General features: G+C 43.5%; 1 protein-coding gene across 1 annotated transcript; it reads left to right on the top strand.

The window, feature by feature from the left end:
- The first annotated feature begins 22406 nt into the window (after positions 1-22406).
- On the top strand, positions 22407-23489 carry LOC115667348 (adenylate isopentenyltransferase 5, chloroplastic-like). The gene has a single exon (XM_030588939.2). The coding sequence runs from the start codon at positions 22407-22409 to the stop codon at positions 23325-23327; it is 921 nt and encodes a 306-aa protein (XP_030444799.2). The 3' UTR covers positions 23328-23489.
- Positions 23490-24384: the final 895 nt, after the last annotated feature.

Here is a 24384-nt window from a genome sequence, read left to right as displayed (position 1 = left end):
TAGCATAAAGGCAATTTCGTTATTAGCATTGTGACACCCGAGAACATCACGTGCGATACGTGTCTTTACCAATTTTTTTTTATAATTATAAAAACATGCGGAAGCATAATAAAGCATTCACACCATTCCCAAACATGTATAATAAAATACATATGCATCTTTTTATAATATTAACATCAATTTTACAATACAACATTCGGCAAAAAAACAAAATACATAATTACTGGAAAAGGTCAAAGTCGCCTAACTTCAGCACTTAACTACTATGCCCAAAAGCTTGCCTGTACACTAACGGACCATCAACTAAGGGTCGACGACTTTACCCGACGACATTCCATCGTCGCCAAACCCTAGAGGACCATCGAAACCTCTAAGCGGTCCAACTAACTCGCCCTCGATATTCACATACCAAGCTACATAACTATGGATTATATATTCTGGTAACCCCACGTCGACCCATAAAACGGTAGCACACCTAGTATAAATCACTGGTGATCCAGGTACAACAACGTCTTCATAATTATAATAAAAAAACATAGGAGCTCCAAAACGCGACGACGGTGAGGGATCCATCCTACATATCTGAAAAATAAAGAGTGAGCCGAGGCCCAATAATTGAAATCTCTAAGTCTAAGATAGAAAATTCACTCACCACTCATGTCACGCCCCGAACCCCAATGGGCTCGCGGCACCCCTACGGCAGTTGTATTGAACGCGACGTCCCAGGACGCGTTGCCGACCCAAACGGAACACGAGAAGACAAACGCAAGCGGAAGCGGAAATCAAACAACCCAGACAATAAACAATGACAAAAGGGTAGTACTTGAACAAATCAATAAACTCATTTCATTAGCTTGAGACCATAAAATTCATACAATATGCTCCTAGGGTTAGCATCCTCCTTCATCATCAAAAAGGGACAGGTGGCAGGGTAGACTACGGAATACACAAAAAGGGCTCCACCAAAAGATTCTAAGCCCAGCGCCCAACACTCCTACGGTGCCCAATCCGAATCGGACCCTGAAGACTCCGACTCAGTGTCCGAGTTGATCTCGATCGGCTCTTCCTCGTGCTCGGACTCCAAGGGCTCTGGCACGGGCTCTAGCTCAGGCTCGGGCTCTTCAAATTCCTCCTCGAGCTCGGGACCCGCGGGCGCTACGGGTTCTGGTACGGGTTCGGGTTCAGGGCCAGGGTCCTCCGGGGGATCTTCGGCATCCAGAACCTCTCCGTCAGGAGCAAACGCGTCCTCAGGCTCCCAATCTACGGCATTCTCGTTGTCGTGCTATTGTCCCTTAAAACCCCAGATTGGGCCCACTAGCTTCAACCCATCATGATAGAACCAAGCCAGGTAAGTGTGGCGTTGCAAGGCCTCTAAGCCCACATCTACCCAGACTGAAGTAAGGTGCCTAATGTAAGTCTGGTTTGGGCCTACCGGATATTCGGTCTCCTCATGCACCGTATGCATGGGGACCCCAAAACGCCTAGCTGGCGGCATGCTCAAGGACGGGGATCTGAAAAGGTCTGCACTACAGCAATGAGAATAAATCTCAATAAGCAGACAACCTAAGCCCCACCTAGGCCAATGTGTACCCAGACGAGTCTAACATGCGATCTAGCAGTCAACACATTCGTATCCACACAAACATACTTACCTCGCCTTAAAACAAGTGCCAACTCTGCATATTAGTTAAATCACCATAATACAACAATAACTCAAGAACGTAATATAAACACTCAAGCACCATAATCACGTACAATCACCCAATTCAACCAAACACGTTTCGCATGCGTGGCCGTAGCAACTATCCACGACCCGCGTCAACACGCCTCAGGTCTATTCTCACAGCCCGCGTCAACATGCCTCAGGCTCAGCCCTCCGATCAATCCTGGTTTAGTCCCGCGTAACCACGCCTCAGGACATTTCTCTCGACTCGCGTAACCACGCCTCAGGTCATTTCTTGCCTTTCTAGCCACACCGGCATAACCACGCCTCAGGTTGGCAGCTCTCCAATCAATCCGGGCTCAGTCCCACGTAACCACGCCTCAGGACATTCCTCATGCACATACACCACAACACAATTCGCCAATACCAATCTAACACGTCATACTATTCAAATCCAAGCCATGTTCACCACATTAGCCCCACTAATCCGACCTTCAAGCCGGCCATATTCAAACACCGATCTCACCCATAAACGCCACTACAATTCAGTCATTGAACTCATCTCGATCGATCACTAATTTAGCACAAAATCACCACCACAATGAATCATAAAACAATCACATCCAATTAACTAAACCCTACCCAATTTAATCACTAAACCAACACTAATCACCCCTAAACAAGTCTAATAATACCCAAAGTACTAAGTAGGGTTTAGGGAGTCACTTACCTAGGTTTGGCCCGGGGAAAAATCGGCGAGGGGCCGAAATGGCCCGGAGGGAACAATGGCGGCTCGGCGCGGGCGAGGGCACAACGGGCACGGTGGCCGGCTACAGCTCGGCACGGCCCTCGGCCATGGCCTGGGACTCTCGGCCAGGCGAGCGGGCGACGGTTGAGCGAGCTCGGCCACGGCCGGGACGGCGGGCGGTGGCGTGCTAGTCCCGGCGAGCGGCAGTCGCGAGGCGACAGCTGCTGGGCGGCGACGAGCTCGGCCAGAACAAGGGGCAGCTACGTCGTCGTCGGACCAGCAGGGGCGACGGCGGTCCGAGGGAGCTAGGGTGGTGGTGGCAAGCCGGCGGCGGTCGGGGCGGCACGGCGGCGTCACGAGGGCGGTGGCGGGCGAGGCCGGGGGCGGTTAGGCGGCTCGAGTTTGAGCCGGGCGCGAGCGGCTGCTGCTTAGCGCGAAAGGGAAGGAGGGAGGGTAGGAGAGGGCGCAATCGGGTCGGGGAGCCGGCTGGACGGACGAGCGCGATAGGCTGGGCGATCGGCGGCGCCAGGCGGACGGCCGGTGACGGTCGGGCGCGGCGAGCAGCGGTCAGCAGAGGGGAGCAGGAGCAGGCGAGGGAGGAAGAAGAAGAAGAGAAGAAGAAGAAAAAGGAAAGAAAGAAGAAGAAGAAGAAAAGAAAAAAAGGAGGAGAGAGAGAGAGGGAACGTTGCATGGGGAAGGGGGGGATGGACGTGCGGCAGGGGGAGGGGACGAGAGAGAGAGAGAGAGAGAGAGAGAGAGAGAGAGAGAGAGAGAGAGAGAGAGAGAGAGAGAAAAGTCAAACATTGCACTCGAGTGCGATCCGACGGCCCTCATTCGAACCCGAAATCGATCCAACGGTCCACGAAAAAAATCTAATTATAAATTAGGAAAAAGGGCCAAAACACTAACTAAAATAAACCCAGAGGGAGGTCTACTAGTCCAAATCCGCACCCAGTCCAAATTTCACTTTTCACTAATCCCGGGCAATATTGATGCTGGCCATCATAATATCGACACCGTCCAATTAAATTCGTCACGAAACTCCGAGAAATTCGACACCAAAGTTCGGGCTCTAAATAACGGCCAAATTCGATCGAGTGCGATATTAGCGAAATCTCTAATTTAAAAATAATCCAAGAGTGATTAGTTCCGGGCAAGATTTTAATATAAGCACACTGACGAAATACACGCTTTATAAATCCCAAAAATGGGTCGAAATTTGGAATGTCACAACTCTTCCCCCCTTACAAAAATTTCGTCCTCGAAATTTACAACCCGACCCAAATTATTCGAACAAATGGGGGTATTGATGCCGCATCAGCTCTTCGCTCTCCCATGTCGCACCTTCGGTTCCATGATGCTCCCAAATTACTTTGACCATCGGAATTGTCTTGTTCCGCAACACTCGTTCCATTCTGTCCTCGATCCTTATTGGCCTTTCCACGTACGACACTCTGTCGTCCACATCTATTTCTTCATAATTCAGCACGTGGGTCGGATCCGATTCGTATTTCCTTAACATAGACACGTGGAACACATTGTGAACTTGAGATAAATTCAGCGGTAGCGCGAGACGATAGGCCAAGGTACCAATTCTCTCTAAGACCTCGAATGGACCTACGTACCTCGGGCTCAACTTCCCTTTCTTGCCAAACCGCGACAATCCTCTCATCGGCGATACTTTGAGGAAAACGTGGTCCCCCACTTGAAATTCCAAAGGCCTACGTCTCCAGTCTGCATAATTCTTTTGGCGGCTCTGAGCGATCTTAAGTCTGTCCCGAATCACCTTGACTGTCTCGACTGACTGCTGAACTAACTCCGGGCCCGTGATGCTCCTCTCACCAACTTCATCCCAACAAACTGGTGTTCTGCAAGCTCTGCCATACAGGGCTTCAAACGGTACCATTCTAATACTCTGCTGATAGCTATTGTTGTAGGCAAACTCGACCAGATGCAACTGTTCCTCCCAACTACCCTTAAAATCCAATACACATGCCCGCAGCATATCTTCCAAAGTCTGAATCGTCCTTTCAGACTGGCCATCCGTTTGGGGATGATAGGCCGTGCTAAACTGTAACTTCGTTCCTAATGCCGTATGAAGACTTTTCCAAAAAGCGGCAGTAAACTTAGGATCACGGTCTAAAGTAATCGTCACTGGCACTTCGTGCAGACGGACTATTTGTCGCACGTAAATCTTGGCATACCTTTCCAAGGCGAAGTCTTTTCGCACCGGCAGAAAATGTGCTGACTTTGTCAATCGATCGACTACCACCCAAATTGAATCGTGACCCCTCTAGCTCCTCGGTAATCCCATTACAAAGTCTATCGTGACGTGTTCCCATTTCCACTCGGGGATTTCCAATGGCTGCAACATTCCACCCGGCTTGCAATGCTGCGCCTTCACTTGTTGGCACGTTAAACACTTGGCCATGTGTTTGGCTACATCTACTTTCATGCCGTTCCACCAATAATGCTGTCGCAAGTTCTGATACATCTTCGTACTACCCGGGTGAATACTATAATTACTACGGTGTGCTTCAGACAAAATCTCCTCCTTAAGTTCTGCATCATTGGGCACACACAACCGTCCCCGGAATTTCAGAATCCCATCCTCGGGTACTTGAAAGTCCGATTTCCTTTTTGCGACATCCATTTTCAGAACCTTCTGAATCTCCGGGTCCGTCGATTGTAAAGCCTTAATCTTAGTCTGGATTTCCGGGTCCGGTTCAATCCTCAATGCTGCAAGCAGGCTCGAGACATGAATCACTTCAAACTTAAACTCCGAATCCCGAACTCCCTCCAACAGAGTCCATTCCTTGACCATCATATGCGTGATGCTCGATTTCCGGCTCAGTGCATCCGCTACTTTATTAGCTTTTCCAGGGTGATACAGTATCGCAATCATAGTCCTTGAGGAGTTCCATCCAACGACGCTGCCTCATGTTCAACTCCTTTTGGGAGAATAAGTACCTTAAACTTTGATGGTTCGTATAAATCTGAAATTTTTCCCCACACAAGTAGTGTCTCTAAATTTTAAGAGCGAAGATAATCGCGGCCAATTCCAAGTCGTGAGTCGGATAATTCAATTCATGCGGTCTCAATTGTCGCGATGCGTATGTCACTACTCTTCTGTGTTGCATTAGCATGCATCCCAATCCCCTTAGCGACGCATCACTGTAGATCTCATATCCTCCCGGACCTGATGGGATTGTCAATACTGGCGCGGTCGTCAACCTCTGTTTTAACTCTTGGAAACTCCTTTCACACTTATCCATCCACTCAAACCTCGTCTCCTTCTTTAGTAACCGTGTCAACGGTGTCGCTAATGCCGAAAACCTCTCCACGAAGCGTCTGTAATATCCTGCTAGACCCAAGAAGCTCCGAATCTCAGTTACTGTTGTCGGTCTCGGCCAATTCGTGACGGCTTCGATCTTCATCGGATCTACTGCAATTCCTTCCCCGGATACCACATGTCCTAAGAATGCCACTCGATGAAGCCAGAATTCGCACTTGCTGAACTTAGCGTAGAGTGCATGTTCCCTTAAGGTCCGTCGAACTTTTTCCAAGTGTAACTCGTGCTCGGCGGAACTCTTCGAATATACCAGGATATCGTCTATGAACACGATTACAAACTGATCCAGAAATTCTTTGAATACCCTATTCATCAAATCCATGAAGGCTGCATGGGCGTTAGTCAATCCAAACGGCATCACCGTAAACTCGTAGTGTCCATATCTCGTTCTGAATGCCATCTTCGGCACGTCCTCTTTCTTAATCCTCAGTTGGTGATAACCCGTCCTCAAGTTGATCTTAGAAAATATCGATGCTCCTTGCAGCTGATCAAACAGGTCGTCTATCCTTGGTAGTGGGTACTTATTCTTAATGGTCACCTGATTTAATTGTCTATAGTCAATGCACAACCTCAAAGACCCATCCTTCTTTCTCACAAATAACACTGACGCTCCCCATGGAGACGCACTCGGGCAAATAAAGCCCTTATCCAGTAACTCTTGCATCTGAACTTTCAATTCCTTCAATTCTGACAGCGACATCCTATAGGGCGCTTTCGAGATCGATTTCGTATAGGGGGCCAACTCAACCACAAACTCTACTTCTCTATCAGGTGGCAATCCCGGCAATTCCTGAGGAAAGACATCGGGGAAATTGCACACCACGGCTATGTCTTCTAGCCTCGGCTCTCCAGCCGTCGAATCAACTACATTCGCCAGAAATCCTTGGCACCCTTCGTCTAACAGCTTCGTCACCTCAAGTGACGAAATCCAAGGGATCGACATTCCTCCTCGGCTTCCCACAAACTCGAATCTAGGATGTCCAACCGGATTAAATTGGATCACCCTGTTACTACAGTCCATTACAGCTTTCTGTTTAACTAACCAGTCCATACCAACAATCACATCAAAGTCATACATAGCTAAAACTGCCAAATCTATCCTTCCTTCCCTATCACCAATCGCTATCTTACAATCAGGGCATCCAAACGCAATCAGCACTTTATCATTCAACGGAGTAGTCACACGCAGCATAACTTCAAGCGATTTCGGCTCAATTCCAGACAATATAACGAACTGCTCAGATATAAATGAATGCGATGCCCCCGGATCAAATAAAGCATATGCAGCATGATCACAGAGAGAGACCGTACCTATGACCACGCCAGGCGTATCCTCAGCTTCCCTCCTCGCCATTGCATACACTCGTCCTTGGGCCGGCGGCCTATTCTGATTGGCCGGCTGGATAGCTCCGAACTGATTTTCATTCCGGGGTGGCGGTGGCAGTAGTGCAGGCGACCTAGCCTGCATATTGTTGGGGCAATCCTTCATTTGATGGCCCCTTCTGCCACATCTAAAACACGTTCCGCCCTTATTTGGGCAAGGTCCATTCCGATGTCTCCCTTAACATAACCTACACGGGGCGTTCTGAAAGCGATTCGGTTTCCCGATATTTCTTTGAACAGGGGGAACAAAACGATTATTTCCCGTCATAGGTCTCTTGCCGAAACGACGGTTGTCCCAAGCCGGGGCCTGCCGCGATCTAGAGGCGGCAGCCCGATCCATCAAATCACGCTCAATTACCTGAGCCCGGTCATAAATCTCATGATAGCCCTTCAAGTTCAGTGAGATCATCTGACTGCGGAGGTCCGGCTTCAGTCCATCTCGGAACCTCCTGGCTTTGTCCACTGGGTCCTCTACCATTCTTGGGGCAAACTTGGACAGCCTTGCGAACTCGGCCTCATACTGATCCACCGACATCTGACCCTAGCGAAGTCTCATGAATTCAGCCAACTTTTGCTCTCGGGCACTTTCCGAGAAATACTTGCCATTGAAGATCTCGGTAAAAACAGTCCAAGTCGGGGCAGTACCAGCAGGAAACACTTGACCTCTGGTGGCTCTCCACCACTCGCTTGCATTTTCCTGAAGCTGGTAGACTGCCAGGGTTACTTTCTCCTCTTCAGTGCATCCCAGCACCTCGAAAGTTTTCTCTAACTCTTCTACCCATCGAGGTGCAGCCTCAGTATTACCTCTACCATCAAACCTCGGAGGTTTCAGCTTCAAAAACTGCTCAACCAGCTTAGACATTGGCTTGTTTGCCTGTACTTGGCCCTGAGCGGGTGTCGCGCCGCGCTTTTTTTTTTTGGGACTTTCGGGATTTGCGCGCTAAGGAGGTATTTCCGTGTAAGGGTCTCTCCCAGACCATACCTCACGTGACAACGGATGGTAATTTCCTATTTGATCTAAGTTTTTGATTTTGGAGTCGCCACTAGTCATTATTGGTAGGTAAACTAGAAACCTAATCGGGGTATGGGAGAAATACCACGATTCTATGAACCAGAGATTCTGAGTACGGGGACTTGGTTACGCTAACGATCCCAAATGGAGATCCCTAAAACCTTTCGGTACCTAAGAACGATACGACGTCTAACGTGTCATGCAAGTTTCCGAGGCTTACCCACTAATTCTATCCATTCTAATCGCGGCGAAGATCAATCAAGAAGTAAATGCGCAATCAATGTCAATCAATCCTAAATCGTCTCTAAAAATGGAAATCAATCAAAACATCCAGACCCTAGTGAAGCCCTAAAGGCTTATTCATTTCATGATTTGTGTCTTTTTAGGGTTTTAGGGATTTTTAGGGGTTATAACCCCTGAATTTGAGATTTTCTAAAAATGCCACTTGGGCACTGTCAAAAATTCAAATTTCACTGTCTAAGGTTGGTCACGGTATTTTTTAACCATTCTGTGAATTTTTTTGATTTTTTTTTCGGAAATTGAATTTCTAAGAATTTCATTAACCAAGAATTGATTTTTATGAATTTCTGAAAATTTTTATGAATTTTCCAATTTTTCAATATTTTAGATTTTTCTGAATTTTTCACATTTTTTGAATTTTTTGAATTTTTATGAATTTTTTTGAAAACTTTTGAATTTTTATGAAAATTTTTATTTTTCTGTGAATTTCCTATTTTTTTGAAATTTTTTATGTTTTCCAAAATTTTTCTGAATATTTTAATAATTTTTTATGAACTTTTTTAGATTTTTATTATTTTTCGATTATTTTTTGAATTTTTTAGATTTTTTATTTGGATTTTTATTTGAAATTCCCGCCGGGAAACGAACCGGACCGGCCAGGTTCAACCTGGTTCGGCTTGACTGAACCGGGCCTCGCCGACGCCGGCGCTGGTCGTCTTCTCCAGCGGGCACGACGCCAAAACGGCGCCGTTTTGCCCCCTGTTCATTGAGGCATTATGTCGAACAGGTGGTGTGCATAGTTTGTATTCAACGTCTTCAAGGCCGTGACTTTGAGCCCGCCGCCGACGACCTTTCGGCAACTATTTCGCCTGATCTTTTGATTCTGTGCCAACTTTGTACTATCAATTACCATTCTTAACCAACAGATTCGCCATTGAACTTCCGTCGGCCGGCGAAAAACTAATTTGAACATCCCAACCTAAACTGGATTCAACATAAGCTTCATAAATCTACTGACTAACATTCAATCCGTCCTAGCCGTCTAAATCATGTCAAAACAAATATCAAATCATCATACAAGATAAGGGAATGCTAACTTGACTGGTCTATGGCCACGGTGACGCTCCGGCGAGGACCTCCGAGCTCCGGCGAAGTGATTTTCATGCATGGCCGACTCGGTTTATGCATATTTTCAATCAACAATACAATCAAACGATACAAAATGTGATTAGAAACCAGTTTTGAACATCCAGAAGTACAAAATTACAATCATAATGACATGAACAACAAGATTGAGTCAAATCAAGTTTTCTGGAATTCTGGAAAAAACCGTGGCTATGAGAGGATTTTACCTTCTTCGTTTGATGATCAAAAGATGTTTCCAGGACAATCCCCAATCACGAAGCTCTTCTTGGACACTTCAGCTTCAAGATGACGACTCTAGATTCGCCGGAGACCGTCTGGACACGTCGGCCGAGCTCGACTTTCAGGCTCAGTCGACCAGCTTTAGGCCGACTGTTCCAGGTGAGGAGGCTCACCACCTGGGCCGATTTGCCAGCACTTTTCTGGCCGGAAAAGTGCCGATCGCTCGGTCTGGGAAGCCTCAACTCCCTCTCTCTCTAGAAAACTCTCTTTCTCCTCTGTTTCTCTCTCTTCTCTCTCTCTGGAATTTTCTCGAGCATCTTCTCTTCAATGTTCAGTTTTTTCTTCATTTTTTATTCCTTAATTTCCCGCCCAAAGTTTGTTATTAACCAACCTTGAATCGGTTGGGATGATTCTTTGGTGCCAGCTAGATATTTTCCAGCTGGCCAACTCGATTTTCACGTGCGAAATTGATCACACGAAGTCGACAAAGTCTCGAGCAAGAACTGGAATTTTTCTGGGTTTTATTGAGTACTGGGCAAACCGGGTGAAGAAGACGGGTTCCCGGGTAAGGTCGGGTTGACCCGGTCGATCCGGCAGGCCCGATTTTGACCAAAAATTCAAATTAAACTCGATTTTGATCAAATTTTCGGAATTAAATCCCAAAATTGAATTCCTCATAACATTCTGAACCCAAATATGTGATTTTCCCCAATTTTTGTCAAAATCATGTCCTAGATTTTTAACTTTTTGTAATCGGGTTATTGGGGTTTTGTTCAATTCGATGTCCTAATGACCTGATTAGGAAAAATTGGTGCCAAAATTGAATTACACACATCTGATTAACCCTAGAAATGATGGTCTCATGGTTCGACAATTTCATATTGGGCACGATTCCCGATTTGGACTCAAAATTTCTAATTTTTAATTGGATTTTGGGGTTTTCTGATTTCTTTGACAAATTGTGCAATTGAACCGACCATTATGTAATTCAAGGTCCCAGAATCATTTGTTGTGAAGACACTATGACTTAAAAATGACTAGAAAAGATTTAATTGCATTTTTGGTTCAATTTGGGTTTGATTTTACCCAATTTTGGGAAAAACACATATTAGATTGAAATTTTTCAAAATTGATGATGCATTAATGAAATTGGATTTAAAATAAGACTAATGAATATTTTTATGGAATTTTCTGATTCCATTTACTATTTTTCTTGATTTTCTCACTTATTTTGACTAAAAGAAATTAAAGGAAAATGCTAAAAAAATTATTTTTGGTTTAGAAATAGGTTTCTAGGCTTGGCCAAGATTCCTAATCCTAATTTTGAGATTTTTGAAAATATGAAAAAAAATGAGCTAAAAATCAGGTGTCAACAGCGGGGTGCCCATCATTCCCGTGGTTCCCATTGTTTCCATTATTTCCATTATTCCCATTGACTCCGTTGGCAGCGGCAACAACGGCCTCAGCAGCTGCAGCGACAGTAGCATTCCGCTCTTCAGTCTGTCTACCCATTAAAATCCCGACTTCTTTTAGTGCCCTCAAAATTCCATCCACCCGGGGATCCTCCACAACTCCAGCTGGCGGGGCTACACGACCTCGACCTCGACCTCTTCCTCGGCTACTCATTCTCACAGGATCTCACACTCGCCTACCTGCTATAATTCTACGCAGGAATTAGAGACCTAGACCAACTATACCAGTCTAAAGCCCTAGACAGTGAACCACAACAACAATTCACTAAGCAGGCAGCCAATTACAAACAACACCCAATCACAACCGACAGAGTTCGTACACTTACCTCAAGTCCTGACGCACCTACACCTCACATATTATTGCATAAAATCACTCAGCAATCACAATCACACAGTCTGGGGTACGCACGGCACACGAGTCCCCCTAACTGGCTACCCAAAGTCATCGCTCCTTATCACTCCAGGTTTCGACCAACTTGGATCGGGCTGACCTTGCTCTGATACCAAATCAACCGGGGGTGTCACACCCCGAACCCCAACGGGCTCGCGGCACCCCTACGACGGTCTTATTGAACGCGACGTCTTAGGACGCGTCGCCGACCCAAACGGAACACGCGAAGACAAACACAAGCGGAAGCGGAAATCAAACAACCCAAACAATAAACAATGACAAAAGGGTAGTACTTGAACAAATCAATAAACTCATCTCATTAGCTTGAGACCATAAAATTCATACAATAGGCTCCTAGGGTTAGCATCCACCTTCATCATAAAAAAGGGACAGGTGGCAGGATAGACTACGGAATACACAAAAAGGGCTCCACCAAAAGATTCTAAGCCCAGCGCCCAACACTTCTACGGTGCCCAATCTGAATCGGACCATGAAGACTCCGACTCAGTGTCCGAGTTGATCTCGATCGGCTCTTCCTCGTGCTCAGACTCCAAGGGCTCTAGCACGAGCTCTAGCTCAGGCTCGGGCTCTTCAAATTCCTCCTCGAGCTCGGGACCCGCGGGCGCTATGGGTTCTGGTACGGGCTCGGGTTCAGAGCCAAGGTCCTCCGGGGGATCTTCGACATCCAGAACCTCTCCGTCAGGAGCAAACGCGTCCTCAGGCTCCCAATCTATGGCATTCTCGTTGCCGTGCTGTTGTCCCTCAAAACCCCGGATTGGGCCCACTAGCTCCAACCCATCATGATAGAACCAGGCCAGGTAAGTGTGGCGTTGCAAGGCCTCTAAGCCCACATCTACCCAGACTGAAGTAAGGTGCCTAATGTAAGTCTGGTTTAGGCCTACCGGATATTCGGTCTCCTCATGCACCGTATGCATGGGGACCCCAAAACGCCTAGCTGGCGGCATGCTCAAGGATGGGGATCTAAAAAGGTTTGCACTACAGCAATGAGAATAAATCTCAATAAGCAGACAACCTAAGCCCCGCCCAGGCCAATGCGTACCCAGACGAGTCCAACATGCGATATAGCAGTCAACATATTTGTATCCACACAAACATACTTACCTCGCCTTAAAACAAGTGCCAACTCTGCATATTAGTTAAATCACCATAATGCAATAATAACTCAAGAACGTAATATAAACACTCAAGCACTATAATCACGTACAATCAACCAATTCAACCAAACACGTTTTGCATGCGTGGCCGAGCAACTATCCACGACCCGCGTCAACACGCCTCGGGTCTATTCTTACAGCCCGCGTCAACATGCCTCAGGCTTCGCCCTCCGATCAATCCGACTACGCTCCCGCGTAACCACGCCTCGGGACATTTCTCTCGACCCGCGTAATCACGCCTCGGGTCATTTCTTGCCTTTCTAGCCACACAGCGTAACCACGCCTTAGGTTGGCAGCCCTCCGATCAATCTAGGCTCGGTCCCCGTAACAACGCATCGTCGGACATTCCTCATGTACATACACCACAAAACAATTCGCCAATAACAATCTAACACGTCATATTATTCAAATCCAAGCCATGTTCACCACATTAGCCCCACTAATCTGACCTTCAGGCCCGGAGGGTGTGTGGCGCCGTGGGCGCACGAGCGTGGCGGGCGTGGGCGGGCTGGCGGTGGGGGGTTGATTTGCGCAGCGGATGTGGCGCATTGGCGGATCTTTCCGGAACCTGTCATGCAAAACCTGTGTTGGAGCCGTCGTCAAAGGAGCGGCGGCCGGCGGGTGGGGGTGGGCTGGGCGGTGAGACGGGCAAGCGCAGTGCACGTGGAAGGGGCGGAAGGCAGCAGGGTAGGCCATGAGTGCATCACGAGCATGGCCGGCATGTGCATCAAGTGGCCAGCAGGCATGGATCACCAAAAGCCCCGGCGTACGCGAAGGCGAAAAAAGGCGTTGCGGGGTAGTAACCGTCGAGGCGTTAACGCGGGACGAGCCCGGAGCCGGGAAGACGGCCAACGATGCGTTACGCGGGTTCGGTCCGTATAGGAGACGGTGTTGCGCGATGCGTTACGCGGGCAGAGACAGGGCGAGCGTACGGCCGAGGGGGGGAGGCAGCGGGCAGTTGCGGTCGGAGGGAGGAGCGGGAGAGGCAGTAGGCGGTGCCGTGGAGCGCGGCTCAGCGACGCTAAGCGGACGGTCGGTGAGTCGGTCGGGCGCGGCGGCGGTCGGCGAAGGGGAGAGGAGCGGGCGAGGGAGAAGAAGAAGAAGAGAAGAAGAAGAAAAAGGAAAGAAAGAAGAAGAAGAAGAAAAGAAAAAAAGGAGGAGAGAGAGAGAGAGGGACGTTGCATGGGGAAGGGGGGGATGGACGTGCGGCAGGGGGAGGGGACGAGAGAGAGAGAGAGAGAGAGAGAGAGAGAGAGAGAGAGAGAGAGAGAGAGAGAGAGAAAAGTCAAACATTGCACTCGAGTGCGATCCGACGGCCCTCATTCAAACCCAAAATCGATCCAACGGTCCACGAAAAAAAATCTAATTATAAATTAGGAAAAAGGGCCAAAACACTAACTAAAATAAACCCAGAGGGAGGTCTACTAGTCCAAATTCGCACCCGGTCCAAATTTCACTTTTCACTAATCTAGGGCAATATCGACGCTAGCCATCATAATATCGACACCGTCTAATTAAATTCGTCACGAAACTCCGAGAAATTCGACACCAAAGTTCGGGCTCTAAATAACGGCCAAATTCGATCGAGTGCGATATTAGCGAAATCTCTAATTTAAAAATAACCCAAGAGTGATAAGTTCTGGGCAAGATTTTACTATAAGCACACTGACGAAGTACACGCTTTATAAATCCCAAAAATGGGTCGAAATTCGGAATGTCACAACTCAACCTGGTTTCAACAATAATTATGAGTCCAAGACGGTACAAAATACATGAATAATGATACTACCTTTCCAATCATGACATGTAAATGAAACAACAATAATTTTGCATAAAATCAATCATTCAGGTGAAAATGGATGGCATATTATATTTCATATATATCGCATAACATCTCATCGATTCATATTCATTACTGGCCAGGACCATCTCGATTCACGAGGCATCTCGACTAACGAGGCATCGTCACCACCAAATCATGGGGGATGGAATCATTCATACTCTTTGCCACGCCTCAGCCCATTCATCATGGGTGTCTTCTTCATTAGTGAGGATAAATACACCACTGTACATCTGCGTGATTATGGTCGTTTCTCAACATCATACCATGGCAAAGCCATGTCATACCATGAATACAAGAGCCATGTCATCATAGGATTTTATATCATTTCAACCTTGTAGAGAACCGTTTCATACGGTAGAACATCTGGCTGACTTCAGAGTCTTATCCATAGCTCATACAAGGGAATTCGCTCGGTGGCGAATAGGCCGTGGCAAAGGTCTTAATTACTTAATATCAAAGACATACGTAATTAATTACAACGCAAAACACATCACGTATTTTCATAATTACAATCGCAAACAACGACATGTCAATCTATTGTCAATTCACATAATATACAATAAAATCAATTAATTATGCACCTTTCAACATGAGAACTTTCGTTTTCTTTTCACCAAGCCAATATCAATTTAGAAGAGCACTTTTGCAATTTCTATAGCATTTAAATACTACTACTCCATAATTTAGTATCTCATCTAATTTTTATTTATTTATTTATTATCTTAATCCCCCTTGATCAAGCTCACTTTTACCACATATAAAAGCGATCATTTCTATGATTCCTAATTCTTGAAATTAGAAACTTATCCTAGTAAAATTTCTCATTTTAAAATTTTACCCCTAATTTTCGATTTTCAACCAATCAAGTCATAATAATTAAATTAAAAACTAAATGATAATATTTTTGTGCTTTAAAACACACAAACATTTAATTACACTATAGACACCACATATTTTACAAAATTTTCAAAACTGCCTACTTTTAAGTAATTATTACAAAATTGCTCCAAATTTGCATAGTTAAACATATGACCTAATTAAACAATTATCTCTAAAAACTAACTTAACCACTTATCAAAGTGAGAATCCACATACTGTAATCAGTCCCCAGAACTTCCAGTTTTTACAGATTCGCCCCTCAACTTTGGTGGAATTATAAATTGCCCCTAAAGCTTATAAACTCATTTTTTTCAACCGGTTTGATTTCTATTAATTAATAAAACTTAATAACCCACTAATTAACATTAAAAATCATAAATTAACACTGTTCACAGCCTCTCTTTATTTCTGTAAAATTCGAAATTCTTCCTTACCAAGACAACAAAATTTACCAAAATACCCTTTTTTGCCTAATTTTATCATTTTCCCACCTTTCTCATTCAAGATGCAACAAAAGATACTAATAATCTCTCAAAGACATCTAGGCATGTAGAGAACTTGTAATTCAAGCTCAACAATCACAATAGTATAACATACACTATTGAAACTTGCTCACACATAACATAAAATCCAAACTAAATAACAAACAATCAACCAACCAAGATCAAGAGCACTAAATAAATCATTCTAGCTTAGCCTTAGAGTTTTCACTTACCCAAAGTGAAATCTTCAACAAAGCAAACCTCTAACCACCTTGAAAACAAAAATAGATACTAAAGATTAACAAATCTTATTCTTGTGAAAACAACAAGCATATTTGATAAAGAAAAAGGAAAGGAAAATTCAACAATATACATTGTCAAGAAGCTAGTTTGAAAGTGAGCTTGAACTTTGATATATACATATTTGAAAGAAAGTCGAAAAGAAAATTTGCTCGGGAAGTAGAAGGATAAGAAGAAGAAGAAGAAGAGAGTGGTGCATGTGAAGAAGAAGAAGGAGAAGAAGAAGTGTTCTGTAGCCCTTATCTCCCAAAATTTTACCATAATTAAAAGTATTTTGGGGTCACATTAATTTACTTGGGTTGAAGACTATAATGACAAGTAACTATAGTTATATTTAGATAAAAACTTACTAGGGTTAAAATGTAATAGGTCATGCATGATGTCATAAATTTAGATTTCCAAGCATTTCAATTAGGCATGTGACAAAATAGGGTGAAAATTAAGACATTTATTCATGCTAATATAATGACAAATAGCATAATTTAATTGAATAGAGGAAGATATTAAAGTATTTGGGTATATATTATACATTGCGGTAAATAAACGGAGAAATCGGTATTCATTTGAAATGCCGGTAAATCAGAAAATTATTTTGAAACCGCGATAATCATAAATAAAATATAGCATAGAAGTAGCACCTTAACTCAATAAATTTTTAATGCTTGAAATTCATTCGATACGTAATTTGGAGCGTATCGGTCCCCGTTGACAATTACTAAACTAATTTTATTACCTTAATAACTCTCACTACTAAATATCTTAAGTATTATAAACTACAAAGAAAATTTCGGATGTCACAAGCATGCCCAAATAATGTTTCCATATATAGAATAGGATAAAATTTCCATAAATACATAAATTCCTAATCAAATTAAACCGAAAAAGAGAGAGACAAATATGGTCGCCCAAAGTGTAAAACTCTAGGTGGACCCCACAACAGAAAAATCACTTTCATATATGCTCAAAATTTGCTTGTCGCGACCTAACCTCCCGCGGTGCACCACCTAGGGGTTCGGCTAATGGATTATTAGCTCGGGCCCTCCCAAGCCTATTAATTCGTGACTTAGGGTTAAAGTTTTTAACGTGCAAATGTTTTCATGCTTGGAGTCGCCACTAATCTATTTGGGATAGGTCGATTAGAAACCTAAATAAAACATAGGGAGATATGTTTTATTTCTACAAACTAGAGATTCTAAGCTCGGGGACTTGATTACTCTAGATCTAGTCTAACGCCCTTTCGGTACCTTTTCTTTTCAAAAAAATGTTTAAGCAGGCAGTCTGAATCCCTTTTATTACCTAAATATTAATATGTGGGATGACAATGCGGGTGCGCAATCCACCAATTTAACACACAATAAGGAAAGCAGTAAATAAATTGCTAGATTATGAGAATAACGTACCTTAAAGTAGCGAAAGCATCTGCATTGTTAGATATAAAATCATACAGATAGTCCTACTATGATTTCTAATTAACAAAGTAATCCACTCAATGTGTTATTTAGGGTTTTCTCTTTATTAAGATGAGAACTAACCTACGTGCCATGATGTGCAAATTATGACATACAATTAATGAAACCTAACATGCAGACTATATGTCATGCGGCAATGTGACCTATTTCTAATGACGGGCAAATGATTTATTTTTGGTATTTTTCCAATGAAATTCGGAATGAATAAAGTGCCTAAATTAACATGCGATCTACCCTATAAAAAGCAATTTTATTTATTCTAAAACAGCTTCTTTTTTTGGTTTTTTTTTAAATTCCGAATTAAAAATTACTCAAATTAACTTGCAATTTATCCTAGAGATGATAATTTAATCTATCCTAAAGTGATTCTTTTTGGGTTATTTTTTATGGAAATTCGAAATTCTAAAATACCCTAAACAATCTATTAGGATTAGAATAACCCCCAATTTAAACTAGGAAATAAATCGTCTTAAGTCCCAAAATAATTATCCTATCTTCTTGATTTATTTGGGATTCCCTGGACATGCAAAACTTCTAATTTAAATCCTAACTAATATATTTTTTTGGATTTTCTTTTAAAAAGAAAATAAATCACACACAAGATAACAATCATAAACCAACCATCCACGCGATCTGCAAGATCTTTTTTATCATGTTTGAATTAGGAAAATGAATCGAACTAACGGTCATATCTATATGGTTATAGATATTGACGGAAAGCCGACTGTTTGAATTTGGAAAGCATATAAGATCTATTATCGTATCCAGGGAGTTATGGATAGGATAACGATCTTTCCGTACCGCCGCGTATCGTACTTTAGGGTTAAGGTCAAATAGTTGTCAAGATACGTTGGTGAATTAGGAAAAATTCCTAATTCGGGGTATTACATACATTATCCTAAGATATCTAGTGATCCACAGAATATTCGCAATATATTCAAACACCTGAAAATTAGGAAATAAAATATTTAAAAGAAATATTCAGATAATAATTTTACCTAATTCGCGGATAACTTCCAAATTTGAACTCGGATCGAACTCGGGCTTGCGGATCACGGGACGGATCGACTGACGGTGGGCGGACGGCGGGTGCGGCGGCGGCGATGTGGTGGCGCTCCGGTCAATCTGCAAAACAGAAATACGGGCCGCGACGGTGTAGGGACTTCACAGCCACGAAAGCGATAGGGAACACCGGGATTGATCGGGGATGGCGTTGGGTGGTAAAGCGAGGACCGTTCGCGGGAGTTGCTAGTCTCAGCGTTGTCACGGTGGCTTGGACTTGCGAATGGAACTTGATGATGGAGAGCGATGGAGACGTTCTTGATTTGCAGTTGTCACGTTGCTCACTCAAACTGAAATCTCCAATTGCCACCTTTTTTGTTGCCTTTTCTTCTTTGGAATTCCCTGCTTCAGATCACGTGGCCATGAATTTCTTTGACTTCATGCTCCTGACCTTGGCCGACAGGTGGTGATAATGGAACAAAATCCACCCCTTGGACTCACGGCCGTCAACCTTCAGCTTGGATAAATCAGTTTCCCGATGATGCTTGCTGGTTGGAGACACGAGCGATCGGACTGGACGTAGCGGCGAGAGGTGGGCGTCGGACTCAGGGACGGCAGCAGATCGGAGGGGTCATAGGCAGCGGCGTTGGGCGCGGAGGTGGTGGCAGCGAGGCGGCGCGGTGAAGGCGGTGTGGTCGCGAGGCAGCGCGACGGTGGGACAGGCGCGTGCGCGAGCGACTCTCTATCTTACTCTTGCTCTTGCTCACGTGTCTCTCGTGCTCTCAGGAATTGTGTTTTGGAAATTATGAGAGCCCTCTGATAATGAGGCATAACGACATATTTATATCGTATACCTAGGTTAATTAGCCGGGCTTTCAAGACCTAATGGGCTTTGGCTTAGGCTTTATCACTTAATTTTATTTTAATTCTAAATGGGCCGAATTAATCTGAGCTTTTCTCTAATTAAGCTTAATGGGCTGATTTAAGCTCAAATTAAGACAATCAAAGCCTTTTACACTTGCGATTTTCGGCCCCTATCCCCTGAGTCAACCGAGTTTCGCTCAGTGCTCGAGCTCGGTTTACGCGATGGATTTTTAGCTTACTCGCCACTGCTGGTCTGATGTGGAATGCAATTAACCTACATGATCCTAAACTATATGCTATGCAATTTTAATATTTTTTTAGGGATTAAAATTTAATCCCTAATTTTCTATGCAATTAATCATTAAATGGTTAGTCAAAATTTAGATGTCAGCAACCATGAGCTTTAATTTATCATAGTTAAGGTTGAAGTAGCTGAGTGAAATTGTGCATTTACATCTAATATCCGAACGTATCCGATTGCACTTGACATAACAATGTGATAACTTGCATGTGTCTTTATTAACATCTAATTATTCGATTTTGTCCTCTGATCTCTACCCAAAAGAGAAAAGATATCAACTTTGGAAAAGGTTCAATTAAGGCAATATGTGTGCCCAGTAATGAAATAGATCAGTTGCTCATCCTGTTAATCAATACATTACCAAACAAACAACTGTCTTGAGTTTAGTTCTCATTAAGCACATATTTAAAGTTTTGGGACTAGTTATTTCTTTTTTTGGTGATTTTTTTTTGTAATTTTCCAAAGGGACGCCTGTTTTGCCTTTTGCAAAGTGGCATTCATGTGGCTTATGACTATGTGATTACTTGCATGTGTATTTATTAACATCCAATCATGCAAATTTATCTTCTGATCATTCCAACCCAAAAGAGAAAGGAAATCAGATTTGGATGAAGTTCAATTTAGACAACACGTGGGCCTTTCTTTGTGTACCCAGAAATGGCAATGGAAATATATGAGTTCCTCATCTTTTATATTACCAAAACAACAAGTTCTCTAAGTACTCTTCTAATTAGGCATAAAATCCAGTTTCTTCTTAAATAGCCTTCCATATTGAGCTGACCCATTTATAGTCAACGCACAGTCAGAAAATGCCAATGCTGGTAATACACATTATAAATCAGACCAAACCTCATTCTCTCGCTTTTGAAGGTCTCAGTTCAGTGCAATTGTTTGGAAACCCTCTAAAATCTGGTGAGTCCCTCTTACACCTAGAAAAAACCATCCCCATTACTGACCAAGTGAGTTATGTTCTTGATTTTTTTGGTCATTATCTCAATCTGTTTAGAGGGTTTATTACAATGGAACAGTAATGCATCAGTGACTTGTTCATTCACGGAGACAGATCTTTTATGTCATTTGTTTCTTAAGCTCTTTGTGATTGAGGTTTGGATTTTTTTCTCCCCATTTCTTAGTCATGTATTAACAATCCAAAGAGTGTGATTTAGTATTCTTATAATTGGAAGTGTCCTTCGAAATTCGGAAGACGAAAATGTATATATCAAAAAAAAGGAGAAAAATTGTATGTTTCACAAAAAAGAAGAAGGAAAGAGTTGATAAGATTTCCATGTAATTTTTCTTGATGTCATAGTTCTCTGCTTTTTTTTTTCCTCCCTTTTTATGAAAATTGAAAATGTAACAATCTTTCATTGCAATTTGTGTTCTTTTGCAGTATCTATCACTTCCTTCACTTGTAACACCAGGTATTTTTGTTCCCCTTTATCCCTTATTCTCATTCGTGTGCAATGAGGGCGAACCGTGAGAGAACTTTGTTCATAAATTTTATTGACAAAGTCATGTTATTTATATTTTACTATTACCATATTATATTTCTTGAGAGTAGCTATATATCCATCTGTTAGATTTACGTGGGAAGAAGGACACCACAAGTGCCAAAAGTTGTGTATGGCGCTCACTTTGGTGCCAAAAGTTTTTTTCAGATCACTTAAGCGCCAATTTTAAAGAAAAACGATCACTTAAGTGCCAACTCCGGTCCCGAATGCCGGAAATCCGACGTGGCATTATTTTAATATTTATTTTTGCTGACGTTGCTCGCCGAAGATCTGAATCAGCATAAAAAGCCCAAAAACGATGTCGTTTGACAAGTTCACCTACCTACACGACCAAAAACGACATCGTTCAGCAAGAAAATTGATTTTTCTTGCTGAACGACCAACAGATTGGGGACGCACAGGGGGGAAAAAGGGAGCATAGTGAGAGAGCGAAAGGGAATTTCTCGCCATTGGCACTTAAGTGATCGTTTCTTCTATGATTTGGCACTTAAGTGAGCCGGCGAAAACTTTTGGCACTAAAATGAGTGCCGTACACAACTTTTGGCACTTCTAGTGTCCTTCTTCCTAGTCCAATTTTGTTACTGATAACAACTACAAAATTAAGAAGGGAAAATTCTATGTGTGAAAATTAAAGAAGCGGATGAAGTTTCTAGCCAATAATCAATGATAAGAACATTAGAATTGGAAATGTCAATTCTGCAGTCCTTTCGTTTCTTTCTTTGATTCCTTTTTCCTTTCACGGAACCTTACCTTTGAATGGAAACACTTCCTTTGTATGGGAACTCAACTTAGAGATCACTTGTGTGTCTATGGTAAACCAATAGTATCTTCCTTTCTCGAATGCCCATATCTTCACTATAGAACTATTTCTTTATGTATGCTTGATTCTTTCAATCAACAATTTATGACTGTCTAAGTACTTTTTCTTTTATTTTGATTTCTTACATAGTAGTCATGAAGTCCATTCATGGATATCCAAAGTTGAGCAAGCCCAAGGTCGTGTTTATAATGGGAGCAACAGGAACCGGAAAATCCAAGCTCTCAATCGATCTTGCGGTCCATTTTCAAACTGAGATAATCAATTCCGACAAAATCCAAGTGTACAAAGGGCTCAATGTTGTCACCAACAAGGTCACTGAGCTCGAGCGTCAAGGCGTGCCACACCACCTCTTAGGAGTGGTTGACGACCCGGATGTCGACTTCTCGGCACATGATTTTTGTCGCGATGCGTTGATTGCCATCAAGCAGATAACGGATCGTGGGCGTGCCGCAATCATTGCTGGGGGATCAAACTCCTTTATCGAGGTGCTCGTGGACGACCCTACATTTTATTTCAGGTCGATTTATGATTGTTGTTTCATATGGTTGGATGTGTCGCCGCCAGTTTTGAGTGTGCATGTGTCGAAACGGGTGGACGAGATGGTTGCCGCAGGCCTAACAGATGAGGTGCGAGGAATGTTTGTCCCTGAAGCCAACTACTCACGTGGCATTCGCCGTGCGATTGGAGTCCCAGAGATGGACCATTTCCTGAGAGTCGAGAATCGTATGATTGATGACGAGAAACCGAAGGAAGTTTTGCTTGACGATGCCATCAATGAGATCAAGGTCAACACTTTTAAGTTAACTTGTCGCCAAGTCGAGAAGATCGGGAGGCTTATTGAAGAGCGCGGGTGGAACATACGCCGCATCGACGCGACTGGGGTTTTCGAGAGTTCAGGGAAAGATGTTGAGAAGGCATGGGAGAGTTTGGTGTTGGAGCCAAGCTTGGCAATAGTTGGAGATTTCCTCAAGGGCCATGAGAAATCATTTAATATGCCAAATCAATTTCGCGCAACCTTGCCTCAAGTTCGCATGGAAATGCAGGTGACTAACTAGAGAGTAATACAACATTCTCGTGATCACCGGCATCATTTTCATGCGAGTGCGAGTATCAGAGTTTTTAATTTCATTTGCAATTGGCTATCATATATCTGTGGTAATGTTTTGAGATTCTATCTCTCTATTTCCCAACTTTTAAGCATCTTTAGAGCCTATGTATCTCAGAATGGATCACAATCTTCGGAAATTTTATTTAATAAAACAACTTATTTTTCCCTAGAAGTAAGATTTATTGTGTATTTTCAGTTAATGGTTTAATCGGGCGTTTCGAAAGGCAAAGCAACTGGTGTTGTCCAGGACTTTATCACAATTATGATTATAATATAGACGATGTATACATGGAATATCGGTGAAGGAGTGTGTGACATTCCGAATTTCGGCCCATTTTTGGAATTTATAAAACGTGTAATTCGTCAGTGTGCTTATAGTAAAATCTCGCCCGGGAACTGATCACTCTCGGTTATTGTTTTTAAAATAGAGATTTCGCTAGAATCGCACTCGATCGAATTTGGCCGTTATTTAGAGCTCAAACGTTGGTGTCAAATTTCTCGGAGTTCCGGGACGAATTTAATTGGACGGTGTCGATATTATTGTGGCCAGCCTTGATATTGCCCAGGATATGCGAAAAGTGAAATTTTGACCGGGTGCGAATTTGGACTAGTAAACCTCCCTGGTAGTGTGTTTTAGTTATTATCTTTTAGCCTTTTTCCTAATTTATAATTAGGGTTTTTCGTAGGCCGTTGGATCATTTTCGGATTTGAACGATGATCGTCAGATCGTACTCAAGTGCATTTGACTTTCTCTCTCTTCTCTCTCTCCTCCCCCACGTCGCCGCTGCCCCACGCCGCCGACTTCCTTTCTTCCTTCACGCCCGCCGACTCCCCCACGTTGTTGCGCCACCACTCCTGCGCCTTCGCTTCACGCCGCTCTCTCCCCCCATGCTGCTGCTGCTGATTACTTCTGCTTGCTGACCACTGATACCTCTTCTTCTGCTGACTTGTTGACCTCACCTCCTTGCTGACTTCCTCTGCTGACCTGCCGTTGCCCACGCCTT

Source organism: Syzygium oleosum, unplaced genomic scaffold, assembly GCF_021117445.2.
Source record: "Syzygium oleosum isolate NSW1041296 unplaced genomic scaffold, Sole_v2.1 Sole_v2.34, whole genome shotgun sequence".
Classification (NCBI taxonomy): Eukaryota; Viridiplantae; Streptophyta; class Magnoliopsida; order Myrtales; family Myrtaceae; genus Syzygium; species Syzygium oleosum.
The sequence above is the reverse complement of the archived record's forward strand: the minus strand, read 5'-3'. Positions and strand labels throughout refer to the sequence as shown.